This window comes from Manis pentadactyla, chromosome 13 (genome assembly GCF_030020395.1).
Source record: "Manis pentadactyla isolate mManPen7 chromosome 13, mManPen7.hap1, whole genome shotgun sequence".
NCBI lineage: Eukaryota > Metazoa > Chordata > Mammalia > Pholidota > Manidae > Manis > Manis pentadactyla.
Window position 1 is genome coordinate 57,890,215 of NC_080031.1, and position 15,047 is coordinate 57,905,261.

Here is a 15,047-nt window from a genome sequence, read left to right on the forward strand (position 1 = left end):
CATAAAACTTTTTCATTAGGATAACATTCAGTGAGGCACGGAGAATGAAACTATTTTAGATTACGATAAAAGTCTCAGGAGTGAATAAAACAAAAACGTAGTTTCAAAGAAAAAAACCTGAAAAGATGCAAAATTTCTGTTAAAGTGAACGATAGTATCAAATTGTGGATTTAGAATCCGCTGAATAGGTCTGAAATAACTAGTTTTGCCTTTTTAAGTATCAACTTAAAATTATTTAAATTTAAACACAAACTTAATTCACAGTGGGCCAAAAGTCTTTTGCAAATCTTTAAATTTAAGATGAAAAATATTTAGATGTTACTATAAGGTAAGGAGAGATTTTCAAAGTCATTTCAGGCCGGGATCCAGGAGCCCACACCTGGGGTCACCGTCCCGCCGGCCTCGCCGCAGGTTTCGGGGTTCTGTCTGGTCCTGGGGCGACCCCGGGGGGCCCTGCGTCCCGCACCCCTTGCAGGGTTGGTGCCCTTTTCGGAGATCCCTCCGGGGTCTGGAAGCCTCAGGCCGCCGCCCCGCCCCCGGCCCTCACGGCCCTCTGAGAAGGCCGACCCCGCCCCCAGGCGCCGCCGCTGCTCCGCCTCCGTCGGGGCGCCCCGCGGCCCCACTTCGTAACGAGCTACGGGTTCAGGTGCACAGGTCCTTAGATGTTTGCCTTACTGAGCCAGTTAATATTTGCCTTAATGTCGGCCCCACGCCGGAATGCAAAGCTCACACCAGATGCTTCGGCCCCCTCGCGAGCACTGGATAAACAGCAGGACCCACGTGCCGGCGCCACAGGTCACGTGTCCTGCCGGGGGGAAAGACCACCGAGTCCGTCCTCCAGCCTCCCAGAGAAGACTCGGAAGTGCTCCGAAGCCCGTACGCGTCCTTCCGGGCGGGCCGTCCGCGCTTTTGTCCCGCCGGCGGCAGGGCTCCCGCGGCGCCGCTAAAGCCAGTACGTGAGTCCGCGGCCAACCGTGCTCCCGGTCCCCGGCCTTCGCCTGCCACGCTTTTACCTTCTCGGCCCGGTCCTGGCTGCCCCTCGGGTCGCGCGCGGTATCTGGGAGGAAGCATGTTCCCTCCCCAAACATACCTCAGGAGGCGCGTTCCGGGGGAGTGGACGGGGGGAGATCCTGCCCGGCCGAGGGGTGTAGGGCGCGCCCCTGGAACGGACTGGGCGCCTTGTGGCTTCCAACTCCGGCCGCCCGAGCGGGCCAGGACCGGGTTAGGGCCGCCCGGTGTCCGGAGAAAGGCTGGGGCCCCTCCCCGTGTTTCTCGACTGTTCGCTGCTGTCTGAGGCGGGAGAACTCTGAAAATTAGGGCTTTAAAATAGGCGCCCTTGTGTGTCTCCATGGCCGTTGAGTTTGTCTTAAGAGTGAATACGAGCGTTAGTGGGACCCCGCGGGGTGATCCGTTTTGATCTCCCCCACGTTTTTTTCCCCCTGGGTTGGGGTGACCATGTTGAGATTCCTGCCGCAGGTGTAGACCCAGTGTCCGGGCCGCGCTTCTCGCCCTCGCTGTGGGGAAGCTCACCGTATGCAGACGGGTGGCCTGCCGGGGGCTCCGCAAGCTGAGGAGGCTCCTAGACCCGGGGACAGCCCCCGGGACCCAGGTGGTGAGGACGTGAAAGATGATTGGGTGTCCTGCTCTAATGTTCGGGCTAGGTGGCTACCCGGTGTTTTCTTTTGAAAACACGAGGGTTTTGTTTAAATGCTTCATAACACTTTAAAATGTGTAATAATTAGTATGTTTCAGTTTAAAATACAGAGTTAGCAGTGAAAAGGTTTGTTCTGTCTGAGCTATCTTCCTAGGCCCAATTTCCTTTGGCAACTACATTTGTTAGAGTGTAGCCTTCCAGAGTTTATGCAAATAACTGGCAAACATGAATGTAGTTAGTTCCCCTTTTTTCATACAGGTGATAGGGTACTCGCCAAAGTTATGGCCCCTTCTTTCTCTTAATCCATTTTAGGCATCGTTAGAGCTTTTTAAAATGTATTATTAAACAACTCTGGTAGTGGATTGGCCATTGTTTGGATGTTTTGAATGTTCCATAATTTTTTTAGAACTGTTCAGGGACATTGGGGTTGTTTCCAGTTATTTTATTGTTTCAAACAGTGATGCTCTCAATATTGTACTAGGGCACTTAACAAAATATTGATCAAAATAGCTTTTGTTTTACATTAACTCAGCCAGTTATTGGTAAATTGTTAATCATGCCAGATCATTAATGTCACTCAATGTGTAAAGAACAAATGAAACCAAATAGCTTTTGTGTCCTGAGATTTGCGTTTATGATACTTAGCCTTATACTAGCCTAATAAACCTATTAATGACTTTATTTAAGCCAGTCTTTGCCCCTTGAGCTTCAGAAAATCTCTCAGCCTCCCTTAGAGTCTCCTTTGCTTACCTTATCACCCAGGATGACTAGAAATCTCTTCTCCACTACCAGGTATGAGAATGTTTTATTTCATTTTTTAGTTTTAAGGAAAAATCACCTGGTTTTTCCTTCTAAGCAGTAGAACCAACTCTTGTTGATCGTTCACAATTCTGATTCTCTTAAACTAAATGTAGTAACTAAAGCACAAACTATATTTTCTCTTTTCTCCTGTATATCACCTTTCTCTCCACTCTTTAGTCCAATCTTTCATTTGGCCCATTCTCCCACTTCCTAGGTGCTGTTTCTCATGAGTTAGTGAGCATTTTGTGTTCACCTTCCCTCTTGTTTTCTCTTTTCTTTCTCTGGTCATCTCCAAGTCAAATATAATACCCAAGAAGTGAAGGTACAGAATCCAGGCGTGACACTTGATATTAGATTGACTTGTGGAATATGGTTAGTACCCTGGAAGCCCAGAGTAGCTGCTGGTGTGTTACTTAACTGCACTTCGTTGTTAATAGGCAGGAATTCTCAGCCACAGTGGGCTACCATTCTCTTGTGAGTTATCTAGGCTTTTGAGAAGTGGCTCTGACTCTCTGGGGCAGGCACAGCAAGAATTTAGGGGGAAGTTCATATTGTCTGTGCAAGCATTTTTAGGCATTAGGGGTGGAATGTGAAGAACAGGCACAGAGGTGACCAGAGGTTGTGAGTCAGGTAATTTGCAAGGAGTGGAGGGCATTCTGTGGCTGACACTTTTTTGACTGATGTAACTTAGCTGTGGGGTCATGCTTCCTGCTGAGAACTGATTACAGAGAAGTTCCCCATCCAACCTGTAGAACATTTAAAAACTTAAAACGCTTCAGCCTTCTCTATGCAGCTTTTGGAGTGATTCTTTTCTTGTGTCGTAGGGTACACATGATTCAGCCACCATCTCAGTCTTGATGGGATTATAATAACCTCCCAGACTCCAGGACTCAGTTCTCTCCCCCTTAATCCAGTCTCCCACCACAATCAGTATAAGTAATCTTTATTTCTTTTAATTTTTATTAGGAAAAAACTCACCAGAAAGTAGAATAGTACAATAAACTTCATACACCCATAGTTCAGATTCAACAATTATCAGGATTCTGTTACATTTGTTTCACTTCTCCTTCTTATTTTTTATTTGTTTGAAGTATTTTAAAGGCAATTCCAGACATCATGCCATTTCATCTTAGCATACTTCAGCCTACAAAAAAAGATACTTTTAATATAGCCATAAAGCTGTTACCATACCAAATATTCAATTAACCGATTCCTTGATATCAGGTTGGCAAACTGCTGGGTCTGCTCTTTTTGTATGACCTGCAAGCTAAAAGTGGTTTTTACATCTTTAAGAGAATGTTAAAAGGAAAGCAAACAGACAGAAATAAGAGACAGAGTCATGTGTCTCTCAAAGCCTAAAATATTTTCTATCTTGTCCTTTACAGACTCCCCCAGAGTAACCCAGTGCCTGAGAAAAAAGCAGGTTATGGATAATAATCCAAGTTCCTTGGCAACATTTAGCCTCAGAAGTAACTGAAAAACTAGTATGTATTTTATTGTTTGGGAAGATATCTTAACATTTTGTTACATCCTCTTGATTGTCTTTATGTTTTAGTAGCTTAGTCCATTTGGGCTGCATAACAAACCGTTACAGACTGGATGGCTTATAAACAACAGAAATTCATTTCTCACAGTTCTGGGGGCTGGGAAGTCCAAGGTCAAGGCATCAGGGAATCACTGTGAGGTCTTTTCCTAAGAACATGTAATCCCAACCTTAATTCACGAAGGCTCCACCCACATGACCCAAGCACCTCCAGTAGGTCTCTCCCTCATAATACCATCATTGGTGGGGGGCTGGGGGGTAGGATTTCAGTAGGATTTGAGAGGGGCATACATTCAGTCCATAGCAGGAACACTTACTTCTTTTTATGTCTTGTTTTTTCCCTGTGTATTTGATTGACCTTTTCTTAGTTTCAGTGTTGATTAATATGAATCTCATTGTAAAACATCTGTTTTCAGTGAAGATGTACACTTATATTGATCTATTTTGATTTCAGTCATTAAGAGGATTAGGTGAACTATACTGGGTAATGGGACACTGTGCCTCCACCCAAACAGCAGGTTAAACAGGACTGAAACTGGGAGCCTCCTGGCATCTGCCTTGTTTAGAGAGGTAAGCAGTGAAATATTTGTGATTTGGTGCAGACCAGGACAGTCAGCAGCTAAACAGGGAATCCCAGAGGACATGAAGGGGATGAGGAATTAGACCCTCAGACTCAGGAGAAAGGGGTCCATCCGGACCAAGGATCAGTGAGTACAGTGCAGTGAGGGGTGGGTTAGCCTGGCCCATTTGGTGTCCCAAGTCACTCCAGGAGGTTGGCTGGAGAAGGCTTCTTGCCACACTAAGTAGCCTGGGAGGACTTGGTTTGGGGACCATGTGTGCATTTTTCCAAACTCTTGACAGTTGTTGAAGGGATAAGAATGAAGGTAGGGAGACTAGCAGAAGTTCGAAAGGGAATTTAGGGGGGCCTAAGGCCTTCAATGGGAGTGGAGTTATTAAGCTGGTTTTAGGGGATCTTTTGGATGTGGAGAGGTGAGGGAAAGAGAAGAGCCCACTTCTGATTTAGGCAAAGGGGAGGATAGGAGGGTGTGAGGGTCTGTAATTGAAGAGAGTGGTCTGGACCAGAGATGGGTAGTTGGTAGGAGTGATGTGGCTCCTACCACTATAGATGGGGCTCCTACCCAGGGAGAAAATGTAGAATCAGGGGAAAAGGTTCAGTATGGAGCAGGGGCACCAGGAACATCTGAAGGACAGCAGGTTGGGGGGTTGGCACTGGCCCCAGAGAAGTTAATGCAGCATGGTTTGAGTGGGAAGGAATCAGATTGAGTAGAGTAGGCACAAGGGGAGCTGGGACGTGAAGAACACTTTCTTGAGGTGGCTGAACAGGAGGCAGGGTGGTGAAAGCAGTACAAGGGAGGGAGAGGTAGAGCTGAGGGTATTTCAATTTAATTTTTGACATTTTTAAACTTCTTATTTGGAAATATCAAATGCACAGAAACATTTCAAGAATAACAGTAAAAATAATCCTTTGTTATACTCACTGTAGTGAGCATTTACTTAATGTCTTTTCTGCCTTTCTCATTCTAATACATAACAATTTTCTTCAAAACTATTTGAGGATAACATACATCATAGTGCCCATCCCTAAATACTTCAGTATATAAAGTTACTAAGCATAGGGATATTGTCTTGCATAACTACAGTGCAACTATCAACTTCAGTACATTTAAGGTTAATAATACTTTAATCTACCATATTCCAGTTTTGTCAGTTGATGCAATTAGTTTTTATAACAATTTTTCTTTCTAGTTCAGATCCACTGCAGGTCAGGTATTGAATTTAGTGGTCAAGTCTCTTTGGCCTTCATTAATATGGAACATTTCTACAGCCTTTTTTCATCTTTTATGAAAATGATGCTTTGGAAGAATGCAAATATCTTTTAGTAGATTTACTTGATGTTAACTTGCAATTCAGTGCAGGTAATGGATTCTTTTAGGTGTATGTCCTCAGGGTGTCACTTCTGGAGTCACATGATGTCCATCTCCCCCGACCTAGCCAAGCATTGTGTAATTTCTCAGACCATAGCAGGAACACTTAGCTCTTTTTATGTCTGTGTAATTACTATTTTTTTCCCTTTTAGTCTGGGGGGAATATTTTAAGACCATGAATATATACTGCTCCTTGTCAAAATTTCCCCCTAGATTTAGAATCTATTAACAATTCTTCCCTGATCCAATCCTTACTCTGATAGCTGCAGAATGCCAATTTTGTTTTTTCCAACTCTACTGCTCCCTCCACGTTTACCAGCTGACCCTGGTATTCTGCTGTAAGCAAGAAGTCTCTTACTCTCCCCTGTTTGTATCTGTGTGGTCTCATGAAATCTTATTTTCAATGGTTTATAATTCATTACATAATTATTGTGGAGCCTAAATTGGGTGTGCAAGCTGGCTCTATAGTGTTGTGACATGCCCCCATGGTGTTATTGAGCATTTCCTTACTTGCTGGAATAACAAAATGCTCCAGCTCATCCTGTATATATCCTGCCCCCAGCCTGGAATCTGCCATCTTTCTGTGGGACTCCGGTTCCATTTAGTAAGCAATGGTTGTAGAGACCAAGGACAGGATGCCAGATGTGTTCATTACCACTGAGGTGCTTTTCCTTCTTGGCTTTTCAGCATAGAGCTAGGGAATATATGTACATATACACACTGACATCTGAATATGAATGCATTTATATGTGCACATACACACATACATAGAATTTAAAAATCAGTAGGTGGCACCAATACCTCTGATTCATCCCCACAGGGTTCTTTTCTTGCCTTCCCCTAGTCCATATTTTTATGTCCCTTCTTCCTCCAGGAGAGCCCTGCCCCACAACTAAATCAACACACTTACACTTAGTCCTGTAACACATCTAAAATTGTCTCAAACTCACATTGCCCATACCATTGCAAAAAACAAACCAGCTATGTTCAGTTGTTTGCAGCACTTCCCCACAGCCTCCTCCACCCTTCTGAAGATATGCTACATACTTCAGAGTATGTAGCATATGTTGCATATTCTGTATGTAATTACATGGATTAGCTCTGTATTTCTTTTTATTTCCTTCCTGTGGTTACTTATGTGAGACACAGATGACTTCATTTGTTTCCATTTGCTTTCTTGTGTAGCTCATTTCCCCCTTTTCCATTCTCATTAATTTAATTTTACTCTGTGCAGAACATTATCATGCTTCCTTGAGTAAAAACAACACAAAAAGCTGTACTTAAGAGTATCTCTCTCCCCTATCTCTTCTGCTGTACTTACCCCACCCTACCCCTTATGGATAACAGGTTTCATAGGTTTCTGGTATCTCTCCTTACTTTAAAGATAAGCAGATATATGCTTGTTTTGTTATTTTCCTTCTTTCCTATATAAAATATAGTATATAGGCTCTTTTTCACTTAGTGTATATCCTGGAAATTTCTATTAGTCAATTCATAAAACTGTTCCTCATTCTTTAATATTCCCTTGGGTGTATGTGCCCTGGTTTAACCAGTCTTCAATGCTTGGACATTTAGGTCATTTTCCAGACTTTGTAGTAACAAATAGTTCTACAGTGAATAACTTTGTGCATATATACTTTTGTATTGTTGGAAGAGGCACTGCAGTATAAATTCCTAGATGGAATTTCTGTTTTGAAGTGTAAATGCATACAATTATGTTAGATATTGGCAAATTCCCAGGGGTTATGCCAGTTTGCATTCCCAGTGATGAATCAGTGCCTGATTGCCCAACAGCTTCACCAACAGAGTATTGTCAAGGTTTTAATATTTGCCAACTTGACATATGAGATGGTATCATAATTATTTGCATTTCTCTTATTATGAGTGAAATTGAAAACATATTTAAGGGCCATTTTAATATCTGTGGATTCCATGTATTTTGCCCATTTTTCTATAGGATTTTTAGTCTATTTTTCTCAAGTCTTTGAAAATTATTCATGTTTTAGGGATTTTGCCCTTATATATCAGCATGTTGTAGATATTTTCTTCCCCTTAGACATTTATTTCTTGATTTTGCTTTTGACATTATTGCCATGCAATTTTATTTTTATTTTTATATATCAAATATACTGTTTTTTTATTTGCTTAATCTGGATCATAGTTAGAAAACTTTCTGTATTCCCAGGTTACAGAGGCATTCACCCACATTTTCTTCTAGAATCTGTGTAATACTTTTTTATATTTAGAGCTCTGTTTCATTTAGAGTGTATTCCTGTGTAAAGAATGGATCTGGTTTTATCTTTTTTCAAATGGCTTTATAATTGTTCTGACACTGTTGTGAAGACCATCTTTGCCCCAGTGATTGATTACCATATTTATCATATACTTGATTTCTATGTGTTGTAAGGGCTATTTCTGGACTCTTATTCTACTCCATTTGTCTATCTATACACCAGTACCTACACCAGTACCACATTTGTGTAATTACAGACGCTTTGTGGTTTGTTTTAATTTCTAGTATGACTAATCACTAGTGTACCCCCCAAAGATCTTCATTTTCTGTTTTTCTCTAGCTATTTTTATGCACTTATTTTACGGGATTTAATTTTAGGGCTGTAGGAACTTGAACATCTTTATCTCCTGAGGGCTGAAGATGTATGGACATAGAGGGCTAAGGCCAAAGGGAATGAATGGAGCAGGGCCCCTGATATGTGTGAGAACAGGCTTCAGGGCATGAATAAAAGGTGTGTTACTGTTGATGGTTCTGGAATTCCACTGTCCACTCAGTAGCCCCCATATTTTAAGGGACATGGACTGCTGTGCCCAAGGTAGTAAAGAAAGGGAGAAGGAACTAGACCGTGCCACTATTCCTCAGTGACCTCTGAAGATCTCTTACCTGGATGTACTTACAGTCATTTTGTGAAGCTTCTGTAGCTGAACCATCTTTTGGCTTAATGTCCCGCTGAGTGGTGCTTTATTTTCCTGTTGCTGAGTTCTCGCCTTTTAAATCTTGCTTTCCTTTTATCATTCCTGCTTCCTCCTCAAGGCTCACATAGAGTTTCTAAGTAGCATTGACAGAATTCCAGAGTACTGACTCCAGAAAGTCTGAGCCAGGGCAAGAGTAGAGATCCAGATTTTAATTAAGTCTAATTATTAAGGTTGGGGGATAATAAGCATAGACCTGTTTCTTTTGTTCTCTAGAGTCTGTCAGGTGGTGGATGTGGATGGAGTGCTATCTTTGTATAGAGTGCCTTCAGGGGAATAGAGTCCTGCCTAAACCCTAAAATCTGCTTTAGGAAGTTTACCTTTCCCAAGTCCTGTGCTTCATCTCCAGGTTTCAACCCTGATCCAATAATCTGACTTCAAATAAATAATAATAAAGCATATAGCACTCAGGGAGTAACAAGCATTGTTCTCAGTGCTTTATATATATTACCTCATTTAATAGATCAGCGTTCTTGTTTCATTTTACAAATGAGTAAACTGTGGCACAAAGAGGTTAAATAACTTTCTCAAGGTCATACAGTGAGGTTTTGAACCTAGGCAGTATTATTTCCTTTGTCTGATTTGTGTTTTAGCTTCTAATCTTTGATATGCTCTGACTGCAGTTAGCCTCTTCATAAAGTAGGAGTGAAAGCTTCTTTGCCTGGTAGGCCAAAGCATGTTTTTCTGTAAGAATTCCTCCCTGACTACCCATTTTCCAGAGTCAGTGTTTTCCTTGCAAGGGAAAGCCAAGAGGCCAAAATGAACACCAGTCAGCTGCAGTTTGTTTGCTTTCTTATCCCTGACATGACTATCTCCATGATTCATAACCACCTCCCTGATATCTCCACCCAGGTACTGATTTCTCCTCTTTAGTTTTGCCTGCTTTCTACTGATTATGTCTTCTTAACTTTTATCTTATTAATTTTTCTGTTCCCTCTTCAGAGATTTATTCTACCCTCTGATTGTTTTTCCATGAGTAGGTGACATTTTTCAAAAACATCAATGTTGCCCTTGGTTCTGTGTGTCATTCCAACCCATTTCAGCTTGCTCTCATGCTAAGCTGTTATGTAAGACTAGAAAAGCTTTTTGTTCCATTGAAAATTCAGGGCTCTAGCATTTTAACATTAGCTCTGCAGAGATAGAAGTTTTGGCATGTCTACCATTGTATCCCCAGTGGTTAAAAGTGGTACCTATCATACAGCAGGCAGTCAGTAAACATTTGTAAAGTGAATAGGTGAATTTGGATGTAAGTTCTTCCACTTTCTTCTAAACAAAGTGAACAGGTATCATTTTCATTTTCTTGGTTTAGTGTCACATTTGAAGACAGACACTGAGGATGAGGAATCAACTGAAAAATATGAAAATATTGGAAATGCAGAATCTCTGTGGCCAAAAGTGGAAGGTCTTCACAAGGATTACATGCAGGAATCTAAAGTTGGTGAAACTTGTGATTGGGATAGCAAGTTAGAGAATCAGTTGGAAAAGCCTGAGGGAAGAAGAATGAAGGAAGATAAAAGTGGTGTCAGGGCAAAGACTGGTAAAGCCAATAATACAGCAAATATAAAGACAGAACAGGAAGATGAGGCATCTGAGAAAAGCTTACATCCAAGCTCAAAACATGTTACCCACCAGACTGTCCCTGTAGAACAGAAGAGGAGTGAACAAGGCAAGTGTGTGGAGAATGTTAATGGGAACTCCCACCCTAGTCTACAGCAGAAAACCAGTTCTGTTAAGAAATCACATAAGTGTGAAGAGTGTGGGAAATGTTTCAAATATAATTCCCGCCTTGTTCAACATAAAATTATGCACACGGGGGAAAAACGCTATGAGTGTGATGACTGTGGAGGGACATTCCGGAGCAGCTCAAGCCTTCGTGTCCACAAGCGGATTCACACTGGGGAGAAGCCATACAAGTGTGAGGAATGTGGGAAAGCCTACATGTCCTACTCCAGCCTCATAAACCACAAAAGCACTCATTCTGGGGAGAAGAACTGTAAGTGTGATGAGTGTGGGAAGTCCTTCAATTATAGCTCTGTATTGGACCAGCATAAGAGGATCCACACTGGGGAGAAACCCTATGAATGTGGTGAGTGTGGGAAGGCCTTCAGGAACAGCTCTGGCCTCAGAGTCCACAAAAGAATCCACACTGGGGAAAAGCCCTACGAATGTGATATCTGTGGGAAAACCTTCAGTAATAGCTCTGGCCTGAGGGTCCACAAAAGGATCCACACAGGGGAGAAGCCCTATGAATGTGATGAGTGTGGGAAGGCCTTCATTACTTGCAGAACACTTCTAAACCATAAAAGTATCCACTTTGGAGATAAACCTTATAAATGTGATGAGTGTGAGAAATCATTTAATTCTAGCTCTCTCCTCATTCAGCATAAAGTCGTCCACACTGGAGAGAAACCTTACAAATGTGATGAATGTGGGAAGGCCTTCAGGAACAGCTCAGGCCTTATAGTTCATAAAAGGGTCCACACGGGAGAGAAACCTTACAAGTGTGATGTCTGTGGCAAAGCATTCAGCTATAGCTCAGGCCTTGCAGTCCACAAAAGCATCCACCCTGGGAAGAAAGCCCATGAGTGTAAGGAGTGTGGAAAATCCTTCAGCTATAACTCACTTCTTCTTCAACATAAAACCATTCACACTGGAGAAAGACCTTATGTATGTGATTTGTGTGGGAAAACTTTCAGAAACAATTCAGGCCTCAAAGTCCACAGGAGGCTACATACTGGTGAAAAACCATATAAGTGTGATGTGTGTGGAAAAGCATACATTTCACGCTCTAGCCTTAAAAACCACAAAGGAATCCACCTTGGTGAGAAGCCCTATAAATGTAGCTATTGTGAGAAGTCCTTCAATTACAGCTCTGCTCTTGAACAACATAAAAGGATTCATACAAGGGAAAAACCCTTTGGGTGTGATGAATGTGGAAAAGCCTTCAGAAATAATTCAGGTCTTAAAGTACATAAACGAATCCACACTGGGGAGAGACCTTACAAATGTGAAGAATGTGGGAAAGCCTACATTTCACTCTCAAGCCTTATAAATCATAAAAGTATACACCCTGGGGAAAAGCCCTATAAGTGTGATGAGTGTGAAAAAGCTTTTATCACGTACCGAACCCTTATAAACCACAAAAAAATTCATCTTGGGGAGAAGCCCTACAAATGTGATGTATGTGAGAAATCTTTTAATTACACCTCACTCCTTTCTCAACACAAAAGGGTTCACACTAGAGAGAAACCCTATGAATGTGACAGGTGTGAGAAGGTCTTCAGAAACAACTCAAGCCTTAAAGTACATAAAAGAATCCATACTGGGGAGAAGCCCTATAAATGTGATGTGTGTGGGAAAGCCTACATCTCACATTCAAGCCTTATTAACCATAAAAGTACCCACCCTGGCAAGGCACCACATACTTGTGATGAATGTGGAAAAGCTTTTTTCTCAAGCAGAACTCTGATAAGCCATAAAAGAGTCCATCTTGGGGAGAAACCCTTCAAATGTGTTGAGTGTGGGAAATCTTTCAATTACAGCTCACTCCTTTCTCAACACAAGAGAATCCACACAGGGGAGAAACCCTATGTGTGTGATAGGTGTGGGAAGGCATTCAGGAACAGCTCGGGCCTCACAGTGCATAAAAGAATTCACACAGGCGAGAAACCCTATGAATGTGATGAGTGTGGGAAGGCATACATTTCACATTCAAGTCTCATCAACCATAAAAGCATCCACCGTGGGCAGCAGCCCTATAATTGTGAGTGTGGGAAATCCTTCAATTATAGATCTGTCCTTGACCAACACAAGAGGATCCATACTGGAAAGAAGCCATATAGATGTAATGAGTGTGGGAAGGCTTTTAATATCCGATCAAATCTCACCAAGCATAAAAGAACCCATAATGGAGAGGAATCTTTAATAAATGTGACAAGTGTGGGAAATCTTAGTGGCACAACGCAGAAGAGAACTCATGATGGAGGCAATGGTCTAGATGGGACCAGGGTGAGCATATTTCTGTAGGAGGCAGAGTTACCAAATCTCGAAGAACTCATATGGAAGAAAAACCTGATGAGTGTAAGGATATCTGAGGTCCTTATAATTTACATAGTATTGGTGAAACCACAAGTAGTCTTTTCTATGTGATCCTCAATCACAGCCAGCAAGGAGGCCTACATTGTCAAGGTAGTTGAGTCCTTATGGAATATAAAATAGTTGATACTTGGGATAAAACCTAATGATTTAAAAAATCTTCAATATCAGCAGACATTTCTGGACATATAAGAAAACGGATGAGTAAAGGACTTCCATTACAAGTCACATGATCACCACCAGAACGTTCATATTTGGGTAAATTCTGTGAATAGAAATGGGAAATTGAGGTATAGTTTTGAATCCCAATTAGACATTAATCAGTGGGAAGAAGAATGGCCTCCAATAGGCAGATTCAGGGAGAGAGAGGTTTCAGGGAATATACATTTATTTAATAGTAGTGATCTTGAAGTGTAAACGATATAATGGGGTGATGGCAAATTCTGAAAATATGTATTTTGTAGGAAGAGTAAAAAGCATAGACAAATCTGATAGAGTCACTAGAAAAAAAACTACTGTTGTAATGTTATGATACACTAGTTGAATGGGTGAAACTTTTTAAAAATTTCAAATGAACCCCCTCAATGGATTAATGTGTGATTGATGAAAACCTCACATACAATTTGGTACAAATAAAAGGTACAAATAAATGGGGGGAAATTGAGCACATCAGTAACTAATGGAATATGTCATCAACATGGATTCACCCCTACATGAGGATTTTATTCAGGGATTCCCATGAATAGAAATGCTGAGGAGAGCATTTATTGCAGGAGCTAAAAAGCTAACTAGCTACCAATAATCAAGGGATAGGAAGAAATTCATGCTTAATAAGCCTGTTAAATGTTTGGAATGTGTTACTCTAAAGGTTTGATACACTACATGTGTGTATTGTCTGTTGTAAAATGTTATGAATACTTTGTTCAGGGCTTACTCTGTCTTGGCCATAAAGTTGTGAGATGAGGTGGAATGCCAATAAATTCCTCCAAAGTAAACAGGCTGTGACTGACTTCACATGGAGCAATATGCAGAGAAAGCTATTCGTGTGTCACATCTTTGTGGAGTAAGTTATACCAGATCCAAACCAGGCTGGGCAGCAGGGAACTAATCCTCAGGACTGGTTGCTCAGGTTTCATGAGAAATCAGAAGTGCAGAATTGATTGATCCTAAACCTGGGGCTGGAACATAACTCCTGGGAGTGGGCAGGCTGTGAGATTGACCAGTCACCACACAGAAACGGTTGCATCAGAAACAGAATATAACAAAATATTTTTTAAAGCTGTTAACTAGGTAACAGGGTAAAAGGAGAGTCTTGTGAGAAGTAACCTGTCCAAGAATATGCTCAGTGAGACCTATCTGTAGAGGCTGAATTCTCAGTTCTCTGCCTCAAAATTCACTCTACAAAAGAATAATCTGTAGTCACATAGTTTCCTGTCTTCCCTATGTTGGCTGGTTTTTTCTCTGACCACATAGGCTACTGGCTTCCCTAGGATTTCTGTTTTTAGCTATATAGGTTCCCAGCCTCTATCTGGGAGTGTTAAACTTACACTTTGTCTCCAAGTCCCCACTAATAAGTTTTGATGGACTGGGGAGGGATGGGGCTAAGGGAGAAGGAGAAAGCATTTCTGCCAGTCCACTCAACTTTGGAATATCACAACCACACTTTCTCTTTTCTCTACATGGAATACTGGAAAACCTGACCCTTTTCACAGACTTGGATTAGTTTATTCAGCAAATGCTTGTTGAGGATTTGATAGGCACAGTCCACTGTTCTAGGCACTAGGCAGCAGGAATAAATACAGGAGAGATGAGAGTTCACAAGCAAAGCCACCCTGATGCTGAGCTGAACTCTAGTGTTCAGAGGAAAGTGATGGCCACTAGCTGGGAAGAGGGAGGCAGCACTAAGGTCTGACCAGAACAATTGAACTGGGAATTTTTTAAGAGAAAGGAGTGGGAAATAGGATGACCTGAACAAAGGTGGCATCAGAAAGGCTCACACATCCTCCAGAACGGCCCATCCTAG

The 15,047-nt window shown here is 41.8% G+C and overlaps 1 protein-coding gene across 3 annotated transcripts; it reads left to right on the forward strand.

The window, feature by feature from the left end:
• The first annotated feature begins 583 nt into the window (after positions 1 to 583).
• ZFP62 (ZFP62 zinc finger protein) lies at positions 584 to 14,784 on the forward strand. Of its 3 annotated transcripts, XM_057490388.1 has the most exons (3): positions 3,841 to 3,939; positions 4,453 to 4,568; positions 10,239 to 14,784. In XM_057490388.1, the coding sequence occupies exon 3, from the start codon at positions 10,349 to 10,351 to the stop codon at positions 12,953 to 12,955; it is 2,607 nt and encodes an 868-aa protein (XP_057346371.1). In that variant the 5' UTR covers positions 3,841 to 3,939; positions 4,453 to 4,568; positions 10,239 to 10,348; the 3' UTR covers positions 12,956 to 14,784. The 3 variants fall into 3 exon arrangements, with proteins under 3 accessions (XP_036763879.2, XP_057346371.1, XP_057346370.1); XM_036907984.2 differs by lacking the exons at positions 3,841 to 3,939; positions 4,453 to 4,568 and adding an exon at positions 584 to 952; XM_057490387.1 differs by lacking the exon at positions 4,453 to 4,568 and having other exon boundaries at positions 3,922 to 3,939.
• Positions 14,785 to 15,047: the final 263 nt, after the last annotated feature.